General features: G+C 38.8%; 1 protein-coding gene across 1 annotated transcript in view; it reads right to left on the bottom strand.

Annotated features, from left to right (window-relative positions):
* Positions 1–19,764, bottom strand: part of snd1 (staphylococcal nuclease and tudor domain containing 1) — a 205,072-nt gene that overhangs the window by 108,630 nt on the left and 76,678 nt on the right. Inside the window, exon 16 of the mRNA XM_037696080.1 lies at positions 11,021–11,130. Within this exon, the coding sequence (XP_037552008.1) occupies positions 11,021–11,130 (110 nt within the window). The remainder of the gene's footprint in view (positions 1–11,020; positions 11,131–19,764) is intronic.

The following is a 19,764-nucleotide window of genomic DNA, read 5'->3' as shown; positions in this document are numbered from 1 at the left end:
ATCGGATTCAAGTCTGGACTTGACTTGGCCACTCCAGGACATTCATAGCGTGGCCCTGGACCACTCTGGGAATGTCCTGGATCAAAGACAGGTGTGCTAAACTAGTGGCATAATTTTCAAGAAGACTTGAGGCTGTATTTGCTGCCAAAACAAAACACCTGTTTTTTTTTGTTTTTTTATGTTTGTTTGTTTTGTTTTTACATTTTATTGTTGGATGCAACTGAAACCCTGTCAACACAATTTCGTTCCACCACATGTACCACAAGCGGTGCGAATGACAAATAAACTCTGACTGACAAAAGTGGATCAATAAAGTATTAAGCAAAGGCTTTTTTTTTTTTTTTATTTGCAAAAATCTCAAGTAATTTTTTCACACTGTCATAATGGGGTATTGTGTGTAGAACTTTGAGGAAAGAGATCAATTTATAATAATTTAGAATAAGGCTGTAACAGAAAATGTGGACAAAGTGAAGCGCTGAATACTTTCCACATGCACTGTATCTCTTAACTTCACACCTATGTTTTTGATGTATGGGGTACATCCAAAGAAAGACAAATGTGCATCTGTCAACAGAGGCACTATGTTACACTGTTGCATCACAGTCATCTACAGAAAGAAGATCAACCTAAGCATAAATAAATCATAGAAGCCTGGAGCAATTTCCCCAGGCTAACTCAGGGGATTCAAATGACACATGAAGGACACCGTAAAGACTAGCTCCAGAACTGTACACTACTCAGAGTTGATCAACAGACCAACATCCTCTAGTGAGGAAATGGTAAATGTACGATGCCAGTAAATAAGTAGATGTCTAAAGCACATTTATTTTATTTTTTTCCTATATAAGTTAGATTTTATTTTAGACAATGAATGTGATTTTTTTTTCAAGCCAATCATATACTTTGGTTAGTGGGTTGAAGTTGTTCTGTTGTATTTTTCAGAGTGTGCTCCTTATCCTTTATCGCTCAAAGGGGTGACTGAAAGTAAAATCCACAATAAACCGATTAAAGGGCACGTCTGGTTAATTTACGCAACCGTGACACAAAATGGTGAATGGAAGTGTGGGTGTGAAAATGCTCACATTAGAGAGGAGCATAAAATGCTAATAGAGTGAGCAACAATAGAAGCAAATTAAGAAATGGGCAGTAAAAAGTGACGTTGCTTCAGGGAGCAGAACGGGAGACGAAAGTATCAGTTGACTGCAGAAGGATTAACAAGACAACTTGTAAAGAATTAAAATAACAAACGCAAAGGCATTTTCAAACTTTATTATAGACCACAAGACATCATTCCCTTCACTCAGCCTTACAAATAGCTCATTGTAACCCTCTATTATTTTTACAGTCGAAACATTATAATCCAACTTAGCCGTGTTTATTTGCTCCAAACGAGTTAATGGAAATGAGCCTGCTTTTAATTTCTGTGGCATTTCAAGCATTGTTCTTCAGATTTGCTTGTCAATTAAATGAAATTCATCTAATGGATGTGAGGAAGCCCCTCGAGTCAACTCGTTCTTTTTTTCCTCACACTCCTTCAGAAAAGGCTAAAATTGTGATGCAGAGGAGAGAGAACACAAGGTAGGGACAGAGAAAATAAACAATGAGAATACAAAAAGTGCACAAAAAGAATGTGAATGCAAGTGTCTGTAGTGCATTAGGCTATCACCCTTAATGATGTAGAGGAGTACTGCAGTGCCCTTCATGAAGAGGAAAAGGCTAAGAGGATTCAGCTCTTCCCCCAAGTACAGCATGTGCCTGAATCTCTGTGCTGTTTGCAGGTTATGCTCATCATGGTGGACTGTGAAGTTGCAATTCCGTCAGCCACATTTTACACCGAAGGTCGCTCTTGTAAAAAAGAATCGTGGCGATAAAGCGGTGGGCAGGTTTCTCACTACCTCTCATATCTTCATCTCCATTCAGGCCCATCTATCTTTCCGTCACCACGATGGTGTGAATTCGTTTATGAGGGCCACTCGGCTCACCTTCGGGCTATAAATTCACTATTTTCAAGGAGCAAAGCCACCCAGCAGTGAAACTGATACACACAAACTCTTAGTGGCGCTTTAACTATAAACTGCAGCAAAATTAGAGGATGAACTCTACTTGTGACACCAATTAGTCCAAAGTCATGCAAATGGGTTATTGTGAGGGATGAAATGTATGGTCAGTACTCCAGTGCAACTGTTAATGGTTGTATGCTCCTAATGGGGCCTTCAAGGTCAGCCTTTAAATTACAGATAAAATCTCTAAATTGCAAACTAGCCCTGGTTGCCACTTGTCCTGCAGCTACTGTTCTAATTCACTGAGCAGCACAACCATCAACAGAAACACAATTACAGCTCAATTATGATACAGCCAGGACAGACTTGAAAGAGGATAAATTATTTTTTTTATTTTTAAAAGGTGTGTAACTTAAGCTCAAGTTTATTTCAATGGTATTGCAATTTGAATGACAATCAAATGAGAACTGTGCAAAAAGACTCAATTGTTTCATTTATTTCTTAAAACTTAATTTCCCATATATATATATATATATATATATATACTGAAGTCATTAGAAGTAGGGATGCACGACATTGGCTTTATGGCTGATATCCGATATGCCCATATGTTAAAATTTATTTGGCCGATAACCGATACCAATACAGATATCGGCGAGTTATTTTGATGGAATGGCTAATGTCAGATATTTAATTTTATCGCCAATATTGGCGGATACGAATACCATGCAGATAATATTGTGTATCCCTAATTAAAAGCCTTACTTGTACCATTATGTTTGGCAATTCATGATACTTATTTGTTGCCAATTTTGGGCTACAAGTGGAAAATTATGCTATAAAACTTGTATTTCTTGTATAGATGTAATCTGAACTAGTCATGATTTTTACTTTATGATAAAATAATGAACAGGATGGGACAGATCTCTGCCTTTGTGGTTTAACTACAAAATATGATGGGGGTGGGGTGGAAGACCTGAGGGGCAGTTCAGTGCCCACCGTCCGTCTCACTGACCAGGAAACCACACCATGCATTATTCATTATGTCTACTCATCCTGTCTGACTTTTTTTTAATTTTTTTTTATAATTCTCTCAAACACACACAGTGCATGTGTATGCTAGAGCATGGGAAAAGACAATATGCCAAGAATATAGAAAACCCATGCTGAAAATAATGCCAGTAAAGGTGGGGGCATGGTTGTCAAAGTGTAAGAGTGAAGGGGAGATGGAGTGAAGTGGTTAAAGAGTGTGAGGTCCAGAACTTGTGTAATCAACCCTATGCCAAAATAATTCAAGCTTGATTGGAAATCATTGGGAAAGCATAAATGATGTGAAAAAAATCTGATGCTGTCCTGCAGGCATGAGTTTCAAAATAGCACATGAGAGGGTCAAATCCATGAAGGATACATTTTGAGTGGCTGACTGCGGAAATAGCTAAATATATTGATCCAAGTCAAACTGGCCATAAATGTGCTACGAGAAAAAGAAGAAAAAAACTGATGGAGAAGTACTTTAAATATCCAATTGTCACAATGTTCCTATTTATATGTGTAGTAGTGGTTTATTAGAGATTACCACACGCATTCAAGAACAGAAAACAAAATCCTTTTTTATTACTAAGGTATCGGGTTTATTTGCATTTAATTAAAATGCTCAACAAGCATGGTTATTAAGGCAGGGAGATCGAGAAGCAGGCATTAGGAAGGCATCTGTGATACCACGCTGGCACAGTGACTCATCAGTGCTCCACAACACAGCCTCCTGCATGTCTGAAGGCAGTCTGTTCCAACCCCAACCAAAAGCAGCCTGGTGAGTACAGTTTTCAACTCATGGGGTGGAAAAAGGGTGCGAGGGAAAGACTCTTTAGGCTCAACTGGGCCAAGTTGAAGTTGACTTGTAAAGTCCCCCACATACTTGGGTGTACCGTGTGTACTCTGTGAGCCACGCATAGTGTCCGCAGATAGATGAGACTTCATACTTGAGCTTACAGATTTTAATTCTCTCGTGACAAATTCCTTAATTTCTCACAATTTCAGTCATGGTGTCAACGGACGAGGAGGAAGAGATTGCTTGCCTCTTGGCAAAAAAGCAAAAGAAAAGGAGGTGGTACATAAACCAGACCAGGGAAGAAGAAGGGGAATTTAATACTCTAGTGAAGGACATGAAGACGACGGACAGCGAGAAACATTTTGAATATTTTCGAATGGATTCTAGCAAATTCGATGAGCTAGTTGGGCGCTCCCCTTTTCTTCACCACCAGGGCAGCCACAGCACATTTGTCAGTGCTGCACAGAGAGTGGCAGTTGCGCTGCACATCCTTGCGACTGGTTGCATGGAACACAGAGAGCGGTTGATGTTGCATACAAAACAGTTGGACGTGAACACTGTTGCCGCGTAGCTTATTGTGCAACACAGAGTACGGTTACGCGGTCATAAAAATGTATCTTTGCGCTGACATGTCTGGCAGATGTCCACTTCGAGTCAATTTCAAGTGCACGTAGACCTCCGTGGAGTGAAGTACGCCCAAGTATGTGGGGGCCTTAAGGCAGCAACAGCTGCACTTCACACACAGGTAAGTTCACGTGTGTTCAGTTTCTAATGTTGCTAATATCTGTCTTCCATTACAGCAAAAACAACCCAATGAAATAAGATATCCATCAAACTGAAATGAAGTAAACACAAAGAAAAAAACTTGAATTATACTCTTTGATCATGAAAATAAGAGGTGAGAATGTAAAGAATAGGTCAGAGCTTTTGTCCTTTACTAAGCTGATTTTAGTGCATTTTCTTTTATGCCCACAAGTAAGAGCAGCTTTAAATGTGCAAGCTAAAGATAAAAGATATGAGTAGGCAGTCGGGGCAGCACAGACGATGAGAGACCACCCAGACTGAATGAGGTCAATAGAACTGACGGCAGAACAGTGCACTGGAAATTACAGTCCACTTAACTTGCTCTCAACGCTGCTCAAATTCACATTTTTTTCTAATTCCTGATTTCTCATCTAACAGGTGATCATGTACTGACAACGATTATATGACAGCATTTAACTGATTATGCCACTCTAAAAGCAAAACCATCACAATAAAAATCTTTTGGGATTTTTGTGTATGAGGCACCTTACTTTGATCCCAGCGTCAAACTGTCACCTCTGTTTGAGTGACATGCATTAGGTGTGCTGTATTTAAATGAGGCAGTTGGAAAGGTATGTTTTTCTTAAAAATTTGCATTTTGTATTAAGACAACTGACTCACCCAAGATAAACATGCCAATGTGTTGAAACTCGCGTTAGACTCCCTCCTGGTTATGCAGCTTTTGATGTTGCTATACCCGAAAGCGTGTAGAAAATCACCACAGAGGCTCAGTGACTGAGACAGTGAATGGATTTTTCTGTTTTATTTTTGTCAATGGAAGGTGGGAGGTGAGAGAAATTAAAAGCAAGACATCAAAAAAGGAAAGGGAAATGTCTGGGGAGTGGTGTTTACCAACGTGTTCGCTTTCTTTTCTCAGAATTCTGTGCTGCTGTTTTGGTTCCACGCTGGGAATGGGAGCAGTGTCTGTCAGAGATTAAAACTACACAGAGGGAGCAGGAAGAGGAAAGAAGAGAGGGGAGGGGGACTGAGATGATAAACACAAAAGCTTTTTATAAAAAGGGGGAAAAAAGAAAAGTGAAAGAAATCAAAATGTGGCAGAGAATCTGTGAAATCGGGCAATGGGAGCAATTTAAGTTGAGAAATGAGACGAAAATCAAACTCTCCCATCACTGGACACCACATTAACTATGCATGTTTGCACAGAAAGAAACTGAAGCCTAGCATTCCTTGATGGAATCATCTCACCCACCGCCATTTCATATCAGAGATTTAAACTAAAATTGTTTTATGCTGGTATGGGACAGGGCTATGGTGTTTTGGTTTAACCTTGAAAATTACATAATTCATAATTACATGCAATGTTGTGAGAGGTTATAATACTCAAGGTATTGAGAATAACTTAACTACCGTCACATTAAATTCAGATCATTACTTGCTGTAACATCGTCTAAGTCACAGCAATTTTGGGGAAAGCTATCATCAGTTGTTGTGGCCATCTTTATGTGGAACGACTACAAACGTAAGCCCAGTGTTAATACACATCCTATGATTATTTTCTGAGTTTCATTAAAATCAGTCTAGTGGTTCATAAACTACGGTGGTGCAGTTAGAACTGTCAATTCTCAGCAAGGAGGTCGCCAGATCGAATCTCGGACAGGGACCCTTCTGTGTGGACTGTGTTCATCCATCCATTATCTTTTACTCGCTTCTTCCATTTTGGGTCACGGGGGTCGCCGGTGCTGATGTCCAGCAATCACTGTGCGAGGGGCGGGGTACACCCTGGATGGGTCGCAAGTCCATCACAAGGCCACATAGAGACAAACGAGACAAACAACCATTCACTCTCTCACTCACACCTAGAGACAATTTAGAGTTACCAGTCAGCCTAACATGCATGTTTTTGGTCTGAGTGAGAAAACCAGAGTACTCGGAGAAAACCCACGCATGCACCCGGAGAGAACATGCAAACTCAACCAAGAAAGGCCTCCGGACCGGGATTTGAACCGGGGACCTGCTCGCTGAGAGGCAGCAGCTCTACCAGTTGCGTCACCGTGCTGCCTAGACTGTGTTCATGCATAGGTTTTCTCCAGATACTCTGGTTTCCTCCCACAAACTAAAAACATGAATGTTAGTCTAAGTGGTAACTCTAAATTATTCCTAAGTGTGAGTGAGAGAGTGAATGGTTGTCTCTTTTGTCTCTACGTGTCCCTGTGTTGGACTGGAGACCTGTCCAGGGTTTACCCCGCCTCTCACAGTCGCTGCTGGATATGGGCACTAGTGAACCCCAGCGACCCGAAAAGGAAGAAGCAGGTAAAGTGGGTGGGTGGGAGGGTGAATGGATGGATGGACACCAACAGTTAATAGCAAGGTTTTAAGCAAAAATATTACACATGTAGCTTTTGTATTGTGTTGGAGGTAATGCTCAGTCACTACCACATTACATTTAATTAAAGTTGGCAGAATTATAGTCACATGTGTTTTCTGAGGCCAGTTTGCTGTGGCAGCAAACTTAAAATAGGTTGACCTCAAAATTTCATCAGCTTTAGATGTACACCCAATATTTTCCAGGCGAGTCAGTCAAAATCAGTGTACTGGTTAATGAGTTAATATGCTTACAACCCATTACGACTGACTTGAATGGTTATTGGCAAAACTTAAATCACTAATCTTGCACGAGTTAGTGCCAAAAGGATGTGCTGGAAATCACTCGGCTATCAACAAATCAAAATATAACAAAAAATCTGTGAAAATGGTTGAGTTATAGGCATTTGTGTGTGTTTTCTAAGATCATATGGCCATGTCTTCAATCATGAATTGGGTTGACTAAAAGTTAATCAGGTGTTTATGTCAATTCTGCTTTCTGAAAACTTTATTAAAATATGCTCAATCATATTTTGCTAACGGAACAGACAAACGCATGCAAAAGCCCTATTGGCAGGTGATAAAATGTAGCAAAGAATCTGTGAAATCAGGAGCAGGAGTGATGATAAATGAAGAGACAGAAGCACGAAACTCTGCCATCTTTGAGCGTCACATTAACTATGCATGTTTGCTTCAAGAGAAATTAAGAGTTTTTAAGAAGGGTAGAGAAAATCAAGACTAAAAACCGAGAAAGTGAGAAAATGAAGCTTAAATGAGGGTGGAAAAGGAAACGGCTAAGATAAAACGGTTATTGCTAAAATACCAAAAGATAAGAGTTTGAGCTGGTGCTCAAATTTCGTTTCATAAGATACAAACAAAAGAAAACTGCTAATTAGAGTCACAAAACGCATCATATGTATATGCAAGGTGGAGGACGTAGCATAAAGATCACTGAGTCAACAAGTCAGCTGAAAAAAAAAGTCATAGAGAATGCAAATTGGTGCTGAGGCACACAAGAGAGAACAATATTTAATGAATGCAAATGAATATGGCACCAAAACTCAAATCAAATGTTATTCACCTGAGACACCTTTGAAACATCTTGGAAAGCTCCCGCAATCAGATGCTATTCAGAGGTGATCAACAGCAAGATTGCACGTTACTCAAGTCAAAAATCCAAGTTTGTGTTGGAGTGAGACATACCTTGATAAGCCGTTTGTTAAATCTGAAGTGAAAATGAAAGATGATAATGAGAAGGATGGCTCAGCGGCATGGTAGAGCTCTTTCACTCAGTCATCAGCTCCTGGATTCTGCAGCTACTAACTTGTCTCATTACAGCCCTAGCACTTCACCTCACCTCTTCTAGCTCAGACAGCTCCGTACTGTTAAACTGTCACAGATTATACAACATTGAACTACCGCGCAGATCATCCTACTAGACGAGATGCCACTTTGATTCATTTTTATTTTTTACCCGTGAAAATATTTTCTGGTGCTGAGCAAATATAACTTTACAAGAGTAAAGGTACTTAGCTTAGGCACATCAACTGTGTCTTTATTTAGTTAAATGTGTTCTTACGAGGAAGTTGTGTTCATATTAGCCCAAACTGCAGGTCAGTGCAGGCAGCCAATCTACACCCGCGCTAGGCTCAGAACTCATTATACGGCTCGGTCATGCCTGATAAACTCCCACCTACCTGTGAAAAACTTGCTGACACCATGAATGACAGGCCAGGAAGGGGAAGTGTGAGAAGGTGAGTGTGGATTAGGGAGGTTATGTGTAACAACTGCTTAATTGAATTTAAAACTACAGTACATGCAGAAAAAACTAGGGACAGTACAGAGAGGCGATCTGTCAAACTTTAAAGATTACCTTCAGCTATTAAATGGACTGTATTTATATAGTGCTTTTCTATCTTAAAAATAATCAAAGCGATTTACACTACAATGCGTGTCCTCATTTATACAGCACTCTACTAGATCTATACAAAGAATAATCCGTGCTTTCACATTCATACACCGATGGGACACACAGAGGCAATGAGGGGTTAACTTATTAGAAAATATCAAAAAAAAATAAATAAATACTTCAGATTGGCACTGCTTCCATGATATTACTGAAGGACCAGCACTTCCCTGCAGATACAAGTGAAGTTGTTGAGTTTTCAAAGAAAGAACTGGAGTGTGAGATCTTTGAAGTTCAACAACAAGCTTGATTAGCGGCAGCTGTTTTCATCCAACAGCAAAGGAGAATTGAAAAATGTATGAAATGTCGGTTCTGGCTCGTATCTAATAACTGGTCTGACAGAAATATTTTAAAATGCGTCAGGAATATTTTCAGCAAATTTCAGTATAGGCTACGATTGCAACAATGGTGTATTTAAAATATACGGTGCAATTGTAAAGAATGTTGCTTTACTTTACATAATTTGTGTATTTCAACGTATTGCCCACTGGCATTTTATCATGTAGCAACAACCTTAAGAAAGTTATGCAGTTTTACAACGAGTGTTGCTTCTGTTTGTTTGTTTTAATGCCATTCCCTCAAACTAGTGCAATATTTATCACCCACCATAAAAAGACAAAGGTGGGCAATGTTTTAACTTTTTCCTGCTTATGTGCATCATGTGTCTCTTACAAAAAAAAAAAATCTCCTGTTCCACTGAACGTATTTTAATAATATTAGCAGCGAGTGTACTGGCTGTACATATACAACTTGTTAATTTTGGAGTGACCCAAATTTAAAGATGGCTGCAACAGCCAACTGACCTTAAAACACACACACAAAAAACAAAACCCATGCATGCATCGAGAGAACATCCAAACTCCAAGCAGAAAGGTCCTGGGCTGGGATCTGAACCGGCGACCTTCTCGCATCAGAGGCAACAGCTCTACCAACTGCACCACCGTGCCACTGCATAAACATCTGTTTAAATAAATTTACAAATCAACGTCTACGTGTTCATAACTTTTGTGCTTATTTACTGCATTCAAGCCACCAGCAATTTTTTCTCCTAACTCGGGATTTTCTGAAAATATTGCCCCTCCACCCACCCCCCACATACCAACGTTTTAACATTAGCTCACCTACAACACTGGCCAAGACTCGATTTCCATTACAATTAAACAGCAGAGGACAGTGGAGTCAGCCACCCCACACAAAAAAGCTCTTCACAGCAGAGATAAAGATGCAGAAGTAGTCAAAAAAAAAGAGAGAGTAAGTGTGTGGCCGGGATAAGTGGTGGGAGGATTATAGCTAGTTCCATCATGGATTTGGTCCGTTCACTGCTTCTTATAAAAAAACCTATTAGCATGTGAATGAACAGGCACACAGTGCATGGAGTTTTCTAAGGTCCAGGAGCCCTGATCCAGTATCAGGTGAGCCTTCTGTCAAAAGGGAATAAGCAGTGGAGAACTGTGTGTGCACGCTCCAGAAGGGGTCATTTACATGATTATATAAACCTTGTTTTCTCTATCATTTTTTTACAAGATTTGACATCACTCAAGGAACGAGTACAGTGTGTTGGATGTTGCAATAAAGTTCAAATGGGAGTAAACAATTTAATCAGCTTATTAAAGTCAGCGCTCCCATCTTTATAAAACAGTCTTGACAATATAAAGTAAATTCACCTGTCAAGTGAAACTGGCAAAATAGGATTTATTTAAAATACACTATTTAAAGGTATATTTATCTAGATGAAAGATTTGTAATGGTCGAAGGGTACTTACACATTTAAATAGATATTAGCACATGTTTAAGCAAATGGATTTTTAAAAACGGCTGGGAAAAAAATAAATGCGTTGAAAACATGTTTTTTTTCCTTTGGCTAAGTATTGAAATCCTGTTTGTATTTGTCGTCACATGTATTACTGACATTAACCCATCTCTGAATCACAATGATCTTGTGGGTAAATCACATTAAATTAGAGTATTATAAACTCCAACAGCATACAAGCGGTGTTAAAAGAAACCAAATTATCTAAACATTAAAAACACCTAACACAAGAAGAGGGAATGAAATCATTAGGACAATAAAAGCACAGAAGGGTCTGTGTCACTGCTTACCTCTCGTTGCAACACCAGCTCTTTTGTGAACAGCATGGCTTCATCACTGAAGGGTTCAGCTGCCTGAATCCCGCCAGGCATATTCCGGGAACTTCGCGGGCATTCAATACCTAGACAAAGACGAAAAATTCAGTCATAAGTACACAAAGCTGCTAATTGAAAAGAACAACGATGGACCTATAATACATTCTCACTAATAAAGGTCAGAAAAGATAGGGTGAGGACAAACTTAACACCATGTCAGAGAAAATCTTTCACCAACGTTAACCCAAAAGAACCACACTCAACAGCAGAATATTTTTAACCAGTATTTATATAAATATACATATCGCATATATAGATGCATACGCATGAAAACCAGTCACAGAAAAAAAGCTACCAGCTGTGTAATCTGCTCGCTTTTATACTCCTCTCAGCTCAGCTCAGCTGAGTTCAGAGTTCAGGCGGTGTCCTACAGCACCCTCTGTCTACCCCAACATATGGTTCATGGGCAGAGAAAAGTGTCTTGGAAGACATTGTTGGCTTATTTTGGGCTTCTTGTTCTCAGTGCAGAGGGGAAGGATATTCTCAGACATAATAATAAGAACATCCATAACCTTTGACAAAAAAAAAATTGACAAACCAGCATCAGCATTAAACAGAAAAAAAGTTGTCAACAGGTCAGTCCTGAGAAGTTGAAACACTTTTAACCCAATGAAACTGAAATAGGAATCTATGAAGCTTACCTTTGGTCATTTTTGATTATTTTAATGTCCAGGAACAAGTTTCAGGCACAAGAAAAGACTAATGAGCAGGTGGAGAAACACTACAAAGCTTTATTTTTTACACTTAAATAGGCCTAATATCTTAAAACAAAGAAGAAAATGCAAGAGACACAAACAAAACGGGGTTTTCTTTTTACGAATATGAAGTTAGTCATGATCATGTTGGAGGATTGCAGACTTACAATTGTTGTGATTCTGTACACACAGGTCATGTATTCATCACATCATCTATATAAAAATTTGCCTAAAATAAAATGCTGGGTTATTTTTTTCCTCCAGCCTTAGATAATCATATATAGCCCTAAAACAAAACAAACAAAAAACATTAAGTATCCCGTTTCCACTGTGTGTGTGTGAACATGTGCATGCCCTTTGAAACAGTATTGTTTATTCATAATTATAAACAATAAATAAAGCTATGCATTATTCTGGTGACATCTTGTTTAAAATCCTAAATGAATAAACTCAAGTGTTTCAGTTTACCACAACAAACCAACAAGCAGGTTGGGTCTGTTTAATGCACAGTAAACTGATGACAGTTTCAGCTGGGAGTTAAAGCCTACAGCATATTGCTAATAAAGCAATGTCTCTCTCCTAGGGTCTTCCTTTCCTGTTTGACTCGAGGTTTAATTTAATGACACTCTGACACAACATATATACTGCCTGAGGACAAACTCGCAAATATACATGACAGAAGTAAAATTACATTTGTTAAGGCATCCTGGTGATGCTGTAATTTGCTGAGATCCTGAGATTCAATTTTCGCTTGTTTTATTTTCTGAATGATTGTGCATTTATACAAATTTTTCAGATTTTTGCAGAGAGACGTGTGGAATATTTGCTTCAATACAGGATTATTGTGCTGCACTTTTCTTAGACCTGTCTAAAACTTTTGACACTGTGGATCATGACATCTTGTGTCATAGGCTCTCAGAAATTGGTTTCTCAGAACACACCATTGGTTGGTTCACCAACTATCTTTCAGATTGGAAACGATGCGTTCAACATAATGGTATTTCCTCCAGTTATTTAACAGTCAACAATGGTGTACCTCAAGGCTCAATCTTAGATCCCACCCTCTTCACAATCTACATAGGTAATGTAGGTCAGGCAATTCGTGATGCAACCTTACATTTCTATGCTGACGACACAGTTGCTTACTGTCGAGCTAAAACCGTTGCTAAGGTTTTCCAGATTTTGCAATCCGCTTTGGACATCATCCAATCAGATTTGTTCTGTCTCAAACTTGTCCTAAATGCGACAAAACCAAAGGGCTGTTGTTTTCAAACAGAAAGTCAGTCCCAGCAGTTCTTCCTTCGATTTTATCCTCAAATGGTGTCCCTATGGAGTTTGTTGATTCCTACAATTATTTGAGTATCTTAGTCGATTCGCATCTCTCTTTTAAACTTCACGTGGAAAACTTGGTAAGGAAACTGAAAGTTAAATTGGGTTGCTTTTTCATAAATAGATCCTGTCCAACTCTGAACGCTAGTAAACACCTTGTAACTGCAACTTTCCTTCCCTCCATTGACTACAGTGACATTATATACATGAACGCTCCTACAAGAGTCTTGCAGATGTTGGACGCTGCCTATCATGGTGCGCTAAGATTCATAACTGGCTGAACTACTGTACCCACTATTGCACCCTATATTCACTGGTTAACTGGGCATCATTAACTTCACACAGACTCTCACTGGTTAATTTTCATCTTTAAATCACTTCTTGGTCTGCTGCGTTCATACATCTCCTCCTACATGTTTTTGCGTGAGTGCAGCTACAGCGTGTGCTCTCAGGACATTATTACATGCAGTGTTCCCTCAGTGAGGACTGCATTAAGCAAAAGGGCCTTCTCCTACTCTGCCCGTTTCCTGGAACATCTTGCAAAAAGATCTGAAGCTCTCGACCTTGACCTCTCTAAGTGGCTTAAAACATCTGCTGAGTTCCTCGCAAAAACCAATGCAGACATGTTCCAGTTTTTAGTTTCCTACACCGCATTACAACCTAGCTGTTTGTTTCTTTTTTATATACCATTTTCTTTCATTTGTTCATCTCAATTTGTATGCCTTGTATGATTGTCTACTTTTGTCATCATTCTTTGTTAAAATCAGGTCTCTCTTGTAAATGAGTCCCTGAGGTTCAATGGGATTAACCTGTATAAATAAAGGTTGAATAAAAATATGCACAGAAATAGTCATTGCATGATCAGGGATTGGTTTTGTTTTTGAGGGTTGAAATTAATATTTTTTTGTTTCCAAATAAACAGATGGATACTTTATTGTTGCTCGCGAAAAGTCTGGCTCCAATGTATTTTACAGTGAAAATCTAGGACACCATGTACCAGGTGAGTGCAAATCTTGGCTGCTGTACTTGCAAAAAGAAAAAAAAATGTCCTTTAAAGCTTTATCTGAAACTGAAAGAATGTATTCATGTTAAAGACACTAAATACATCTACTCATAAAATCTCATACAAGTTACTTTTTTTGGTTTGTTTTTGCTGTAAGCAGCATGTTGTTGCAACTTATGAAGCTACCAGAAAATATCATCCTCCTCTATATGACCTCAAATAAAATAACATAGGCAAGCGTACAAGAACTTACTAGTATGGTTTTCTATGCAATTCAATGCTCAAACTGTCTTATTTTTTTTTATCTCATTCCCTTGTTTAGCACTTTCTGTTCCCTGTCCCATTTATTAGAATAAAAGATGTGAGCATATTCACACAGGAAGGGGGAAATGATCCAGTAAAGGCAAAATGAGGCCAAAGGAAATTCAGCACTGAAGAGTTACAAGACCTACACCAGTGAGGTTGTGAAACCAAAAAGAAAAATCACTGGTTTTTACTCAGTTTGTATTGTTTCAGTGGATCCTTTATAAGTATGTCTCCATTTAAAACAATAACTAGAAGATGCTTACGACTAAAAAGATCTAATTACAGTAATATAAATGCACCTCACTGGCTCTGAAACATGCACTGGAAAAGTCACATGTAAATTAGGTTGTTACATTAGACATTTTACTGAAAATGCCCTGTAACTACATATTTATAATCTAAAATGTAACTAAATGTAGGGAGGGGAGAGAAAGGGTTTCGGTGCTGCAGAGGAGACACAAATGACCAAGATCATCTTGAAGTATTTATAGGAGTTTACCAGGACAGGGCTTACACCTGGGACTCAGGGGCTGTAACACTGTAAGGAAAAAAAAAAACAGATTAAAGAAATGAGGGGTAAGGACTGAAGAAAATAAGAACGACAAGAAAGGAAAGGCTTTGGTAGGGGGAAAATACTGTTGGCTGTTAGCAAAAACTGGTGTATGAAGTAATTGCAAAACGGGAGATATAGGTTTCTGCTTGGGTTGGCCGCAGCTATGATAAGGGACGGGAATTGTGTTTTTCCCCAAGGATAATCCACAGAAAAAGACTGCTCAGGAATGTAACACACAAAGAAGTTCAGCTTCACTATAAAGCATAAAAAGCACAAGAATTTGTACCGGCTTAACTGCGGCAACCATTTCCAATTTGGTCAGAACTCTTTCGGATGACCAAACAATGCCAGTAAAACAGTACACAAGCAATAATCCCAGAGGAGGGATCTAACACAACGTGTCCTCTATATATGTAGTCTCACATACACACACTGAACAGTTCCCTTAAATGACCCGACTGCACTTCTGCACATCACTCGCACTTACTGTAGTCTCCTCCCTGCAGCATTTAAACCAAGCCAGGGAGCCACTTAGCACAGCCAATTTTAACCTTCGCCGAGATACATAACTCAGGACTGACACCGAGATAAACATCTGGGTCATACTCCAGGATATCCATCTTATCTGATCGTAGAGACAAACAAGACAAACACTGATTGTTCTGACATTACATTACATAGCCAACAACGCACGCAGGGGATGCTGGTGCACAGCTGCTCCTCTTACTAGCCTTAAGTAAAAGCCCACATGTCAATCCACCAAACATCACATCAATCGTCTTTTTATTATTTGGATCATAGGCTGTTTTTGACTGATGAAAGAATTGTATTATACCCACAATGCTATTTTTTGAGTGATTGGTTGAGTTGTGCATTTTAATCGCTCTTAAAACTCACTTGAACCAAGAATACGCGTGATACCTTGAGCATGGTGCATTTCCAGCTTAATTAAAAAATAAATTTAATTAAATTAAAAAAATGCTAAGTGAACATATTTACTTTTCTCCATTTCTATCCAGAGTGATATTTGTAAATGTGTAAGTCAATGTGCTCTGAGCTGATCCAATATGAACATAAAGAGATTGAGTCAACTTCTTTCTCCCTTAACTAAGGCAGATAATGAGCTTCATCTAGCAGAAATGGCTCTAGAGGGAATGTGCTGCTGCTGTGCGTTTGTGTCATCTCTGCAGTTTATCCAAATATATATCATGTCTCAGATTCCTATGCTAATGATGTGCATATTGATTAGCCTTTGACGTTTCTGTTCATAACCCGCCAGACGCTTGCGCTCTTGCTTTTGGCATGTCTGCAGGTATAAATTGATACTTGCAGAATAGAGGCGGCTCAGTATGAATACCATTAGAGTCTTTTTTTTTTAAATGTTATTAAGTTACTAAGTCTTGATTCTTGACGGGCTGTCAACAGGATATAATTAGCAATGCGACAGTCAAACTAAAAGCTGAAGGGGGGTTAGCATCTAAATGTGTGCATGAGTCTAAAACTCATCTTTCCTCCCATCACCCATAACAGCATCATTCCATTTAAATTCCCCTCATTAATCTTGGTTGTCCTTTGCGGTGTGTAACTGCAAGGTGCCAATCCCCTATTTGAATATCTTCCACTTCGCAGCTCAGTGTTTACAGGCAAAGAAAAGGTTCAGCATTGGGTGAAAGACGTGGGTGGGTAAGCCATTGAGGTCAGGAGAGGGACGATGAAGGGCAAAGAGGACAAACGATAAAAATAGTAGCAGGCTGTTGGGGAAATTTCCAGGATTTGTTTTTAACCATTTCTCTTTGAATCTAATCAACCCATCATTCTAGAGCCGAGGCAAAACACCTGGTCCTGCAACTGTAAAAAGTATCCAGGACTTTTTTGTCCCCAGCTACCAAAGGTGAAAGGTAAATGATAAGTTTTTGCTACTTGGAACTACTGAATGTATTCTAATGAAACTAATAAAGTGATCATTAAATGGACATGTATAACTAATTTAACTTTTGGAGTTAAAATAATTCCAAATGGCTGCCACAAAAAAAAAAAAATAATTAGCAGTCAGCTATACAGAAAAGTTAATATTTGGTTTGGTAGTAGCTGCAAGTCATCCCCAATATAGTCCAGGCACAATGATGAACAGATTTTAAGGAAACTCTCAAAGTAAGAGACCTATGGGACAGATCTGGTTGGCAGGCCATACACTGAGGAAGTCCTCTGGATAGGGACAAAACGTTTCTCACTTAAACAAAGTGATCCAGATCACACGATTTAACCTTTTTTGTTGGTCTCAAAGTAATTTATGTCCTTCAACAAATGACTAACTTGTAGAGACCACTCAACACAGTGAATCAAGCCTTTGCACCCACCCCCCCACCCCTCAAAATGGCTGCCCTGCTTTTGTTCAAATGCTTTTTTAACATACACAAATTGTTGTCGTATAAACCGTGTGCCACCTTCACTGAAGCAGACTGACGCAGCACAATCTATAAATCATTTAAGCATGGCCAGCTCAATTTGATATTTATTAAAATCAAATATTAGTTAGGTACATGCATATATTTGCAAAGCTTCTGAATGTTTTCCCCTTTCACAAAAGCACACAGTAGATGTGTTGGTTCTTTGATGTGTTGCTGATGCAACTTGTAGCTTGTTTATGTTCACCACTGTTAATCAGAGCTACAAATCTAACATGAAAAATAAGCAACTTTATTATGTTGAATTCTGTCTTACGGCATCAAGATGAGACATTCATATGTATTGCCTAAAAACATTTAGATCTTTGTTTTTAGCACATGCATTGGTCTACTTTTCTCACATGTCTACCATCACACAAGCATACTAGCTTAAACGGTGCACACACAAACATGAACATGATGCAATAAAAAAAAATAATAATAAGTAAATCCAACATATGAAGCTCAGCCAAACATAGGATGATGGCTATAGCTCCTTGTTGACACTGTAAATATTTGTATCAAAGCTGTAAGAGTTTCATCTTTTGACAGCCTGCTCCACAACAAAACTTTTTCAGTAACTTTTAAAGTACATTTCACCTGCTGTGGCCCTCCGTATGAAACTCTGTAAAAGCTATTGAAGCCAATAAACTTTTACAGGCTTTTCCCTGCTTGGTTTCTCTTAGCTTCAGCAGGCCTTTATAGCTACATACTTCACAGCTATTGTATTTTTGTTTTCTCCTTACTATAACCCTCTTCCTTTATTCTTTCTTTATATCCTTTCAGCCCCAACGTCTTATTCTGGCCCCTCTTTCATCTACCTTCAAAACCCATCCCAGCATACTGCCAAATCCTTTCCTGTATGGGTGCCCTCCTTTTCCTTTAAAAACAGAAAGACTTTTTTTACTCTTTATCAAACTTACATACAGAAGTGACACTACGCGGGCCAGCAAGTGAAAGAAGAAGAAAGGGAAGGGTGGGAAGAGACTGCCCTTGAACTCCTGATGCACACTTCCAGTTAACTTTGAAGGCATAGGTGTGCTGCTGCCCGTTTAGTTTCATTGACCCTATTTTTCCATTCAGCGCTGTCTTATCTAGGAAGGAAAATTCTGGAAATGAGAAGCTCTGAAGTGCTCACTAGAGAAACTGCTTAGCATCCAGTTGAATATTTAAAAGAAAAATAACTAAACGGTAAAACACCAACGCAGGAAAGACCAAGAGATCATTTGTTTTGCAGGGATGTTGTAAACAGTTTCTTCTTGAATGGCCTCCCACAGTTTTAAATTATAGCAAAAAATTATGTTCATAATTAATACATTATAAAGGGAAAAACATCAACAGCTCGGATAAAATAATGAGGGGCTTATTTTTACTGCAACTCTCGATTCCCCACCCATTTGTCTCAGCGTCAGTGTTTACTCAACACAGGGCAGATGACTGAACAAAGGAACTCTGCTTTTAGAAATCATATTTTAACCTCATATAGAAAATGAAGAATTAGTAAAAACGTTTGTTTTTAAAATACATGAAAGCTTGTGCTTATGGTCAGGCAGCTTAATGCATTTTAAATAGAAGTATAGTAAATGTGTCACCTACAAAAGCTCAAAATGTTGCATCATGTGGGGTCTTAAAGCATTTTTTTCCATGAACACTGTTGTAAAAAAATCTGTACGGTGACGGCAGGCCTACTTTTGAAATGCTGAACATTTTTGAAACAAGACATCACATCTTACTTCCTGTCAGAAATATGCAATAGCTTAAAAGGGAAGAGGTCCAGAGGGCCTCTGTCCTTTCATAGACAGATAAATACAACAGTCTTGGGGCAGCCGTTTTATCGCATGTGTCATTTTGCACACGGCCCCCGGTGCAGATGGGTGAATAAAACATGAAAAGATAACTTTGACAAGAAAAACTAAAGTAGCGGGAGATAGTGAGTGCTGGGAGATTAGAAGCAGAAAGATGGGGGTCTTTAGACCCAAGGGGCTTCATTTGATTTGCAGTAAAGGGTGTGACATCAGCTATGTATAGATGAACACATGCATAGAAACATAGCCATGACCTACCAGATATACTGCTTCATTTCACTTATTTAAAACAAAAACAAGATGTTGGAAAATGGAATCATGATGAGAAACATTCACTCAGACATAGATAAATAAAAAAAATGTTAGTTGATGCAATAAAATTGAACATTAAACAAAAATGCAAAGGGTATCTTATGCATCAGTGATGAAAAACAGACTAATGTTTATATTAAAAACATCATGGGTCACTTCATTTACTGAAGACTGATCTCTGTTCACTGGAAATAACCTTGAATTAATTCACTC

Source organism: Nematolebias whitei, chromosome 22 (genome assembly GCF_014905685.2).
Source record: "Nematolebias whitei isolate Nwh7 chromosome 22, NemWhi1, whole genome shotgun sequence".
In the NCBI taxonomy this organism is placed as follows: domain Eukaryota; kingdom Metazoa; phylum Chordata; class Actinopteri; order Cyprinodontiformes; family Rivulidae; genus Nematolebias; species Nematolebias whitei.
This window is presented reverse-complemented; position numbering and strand designations above follow the sequence as displayed.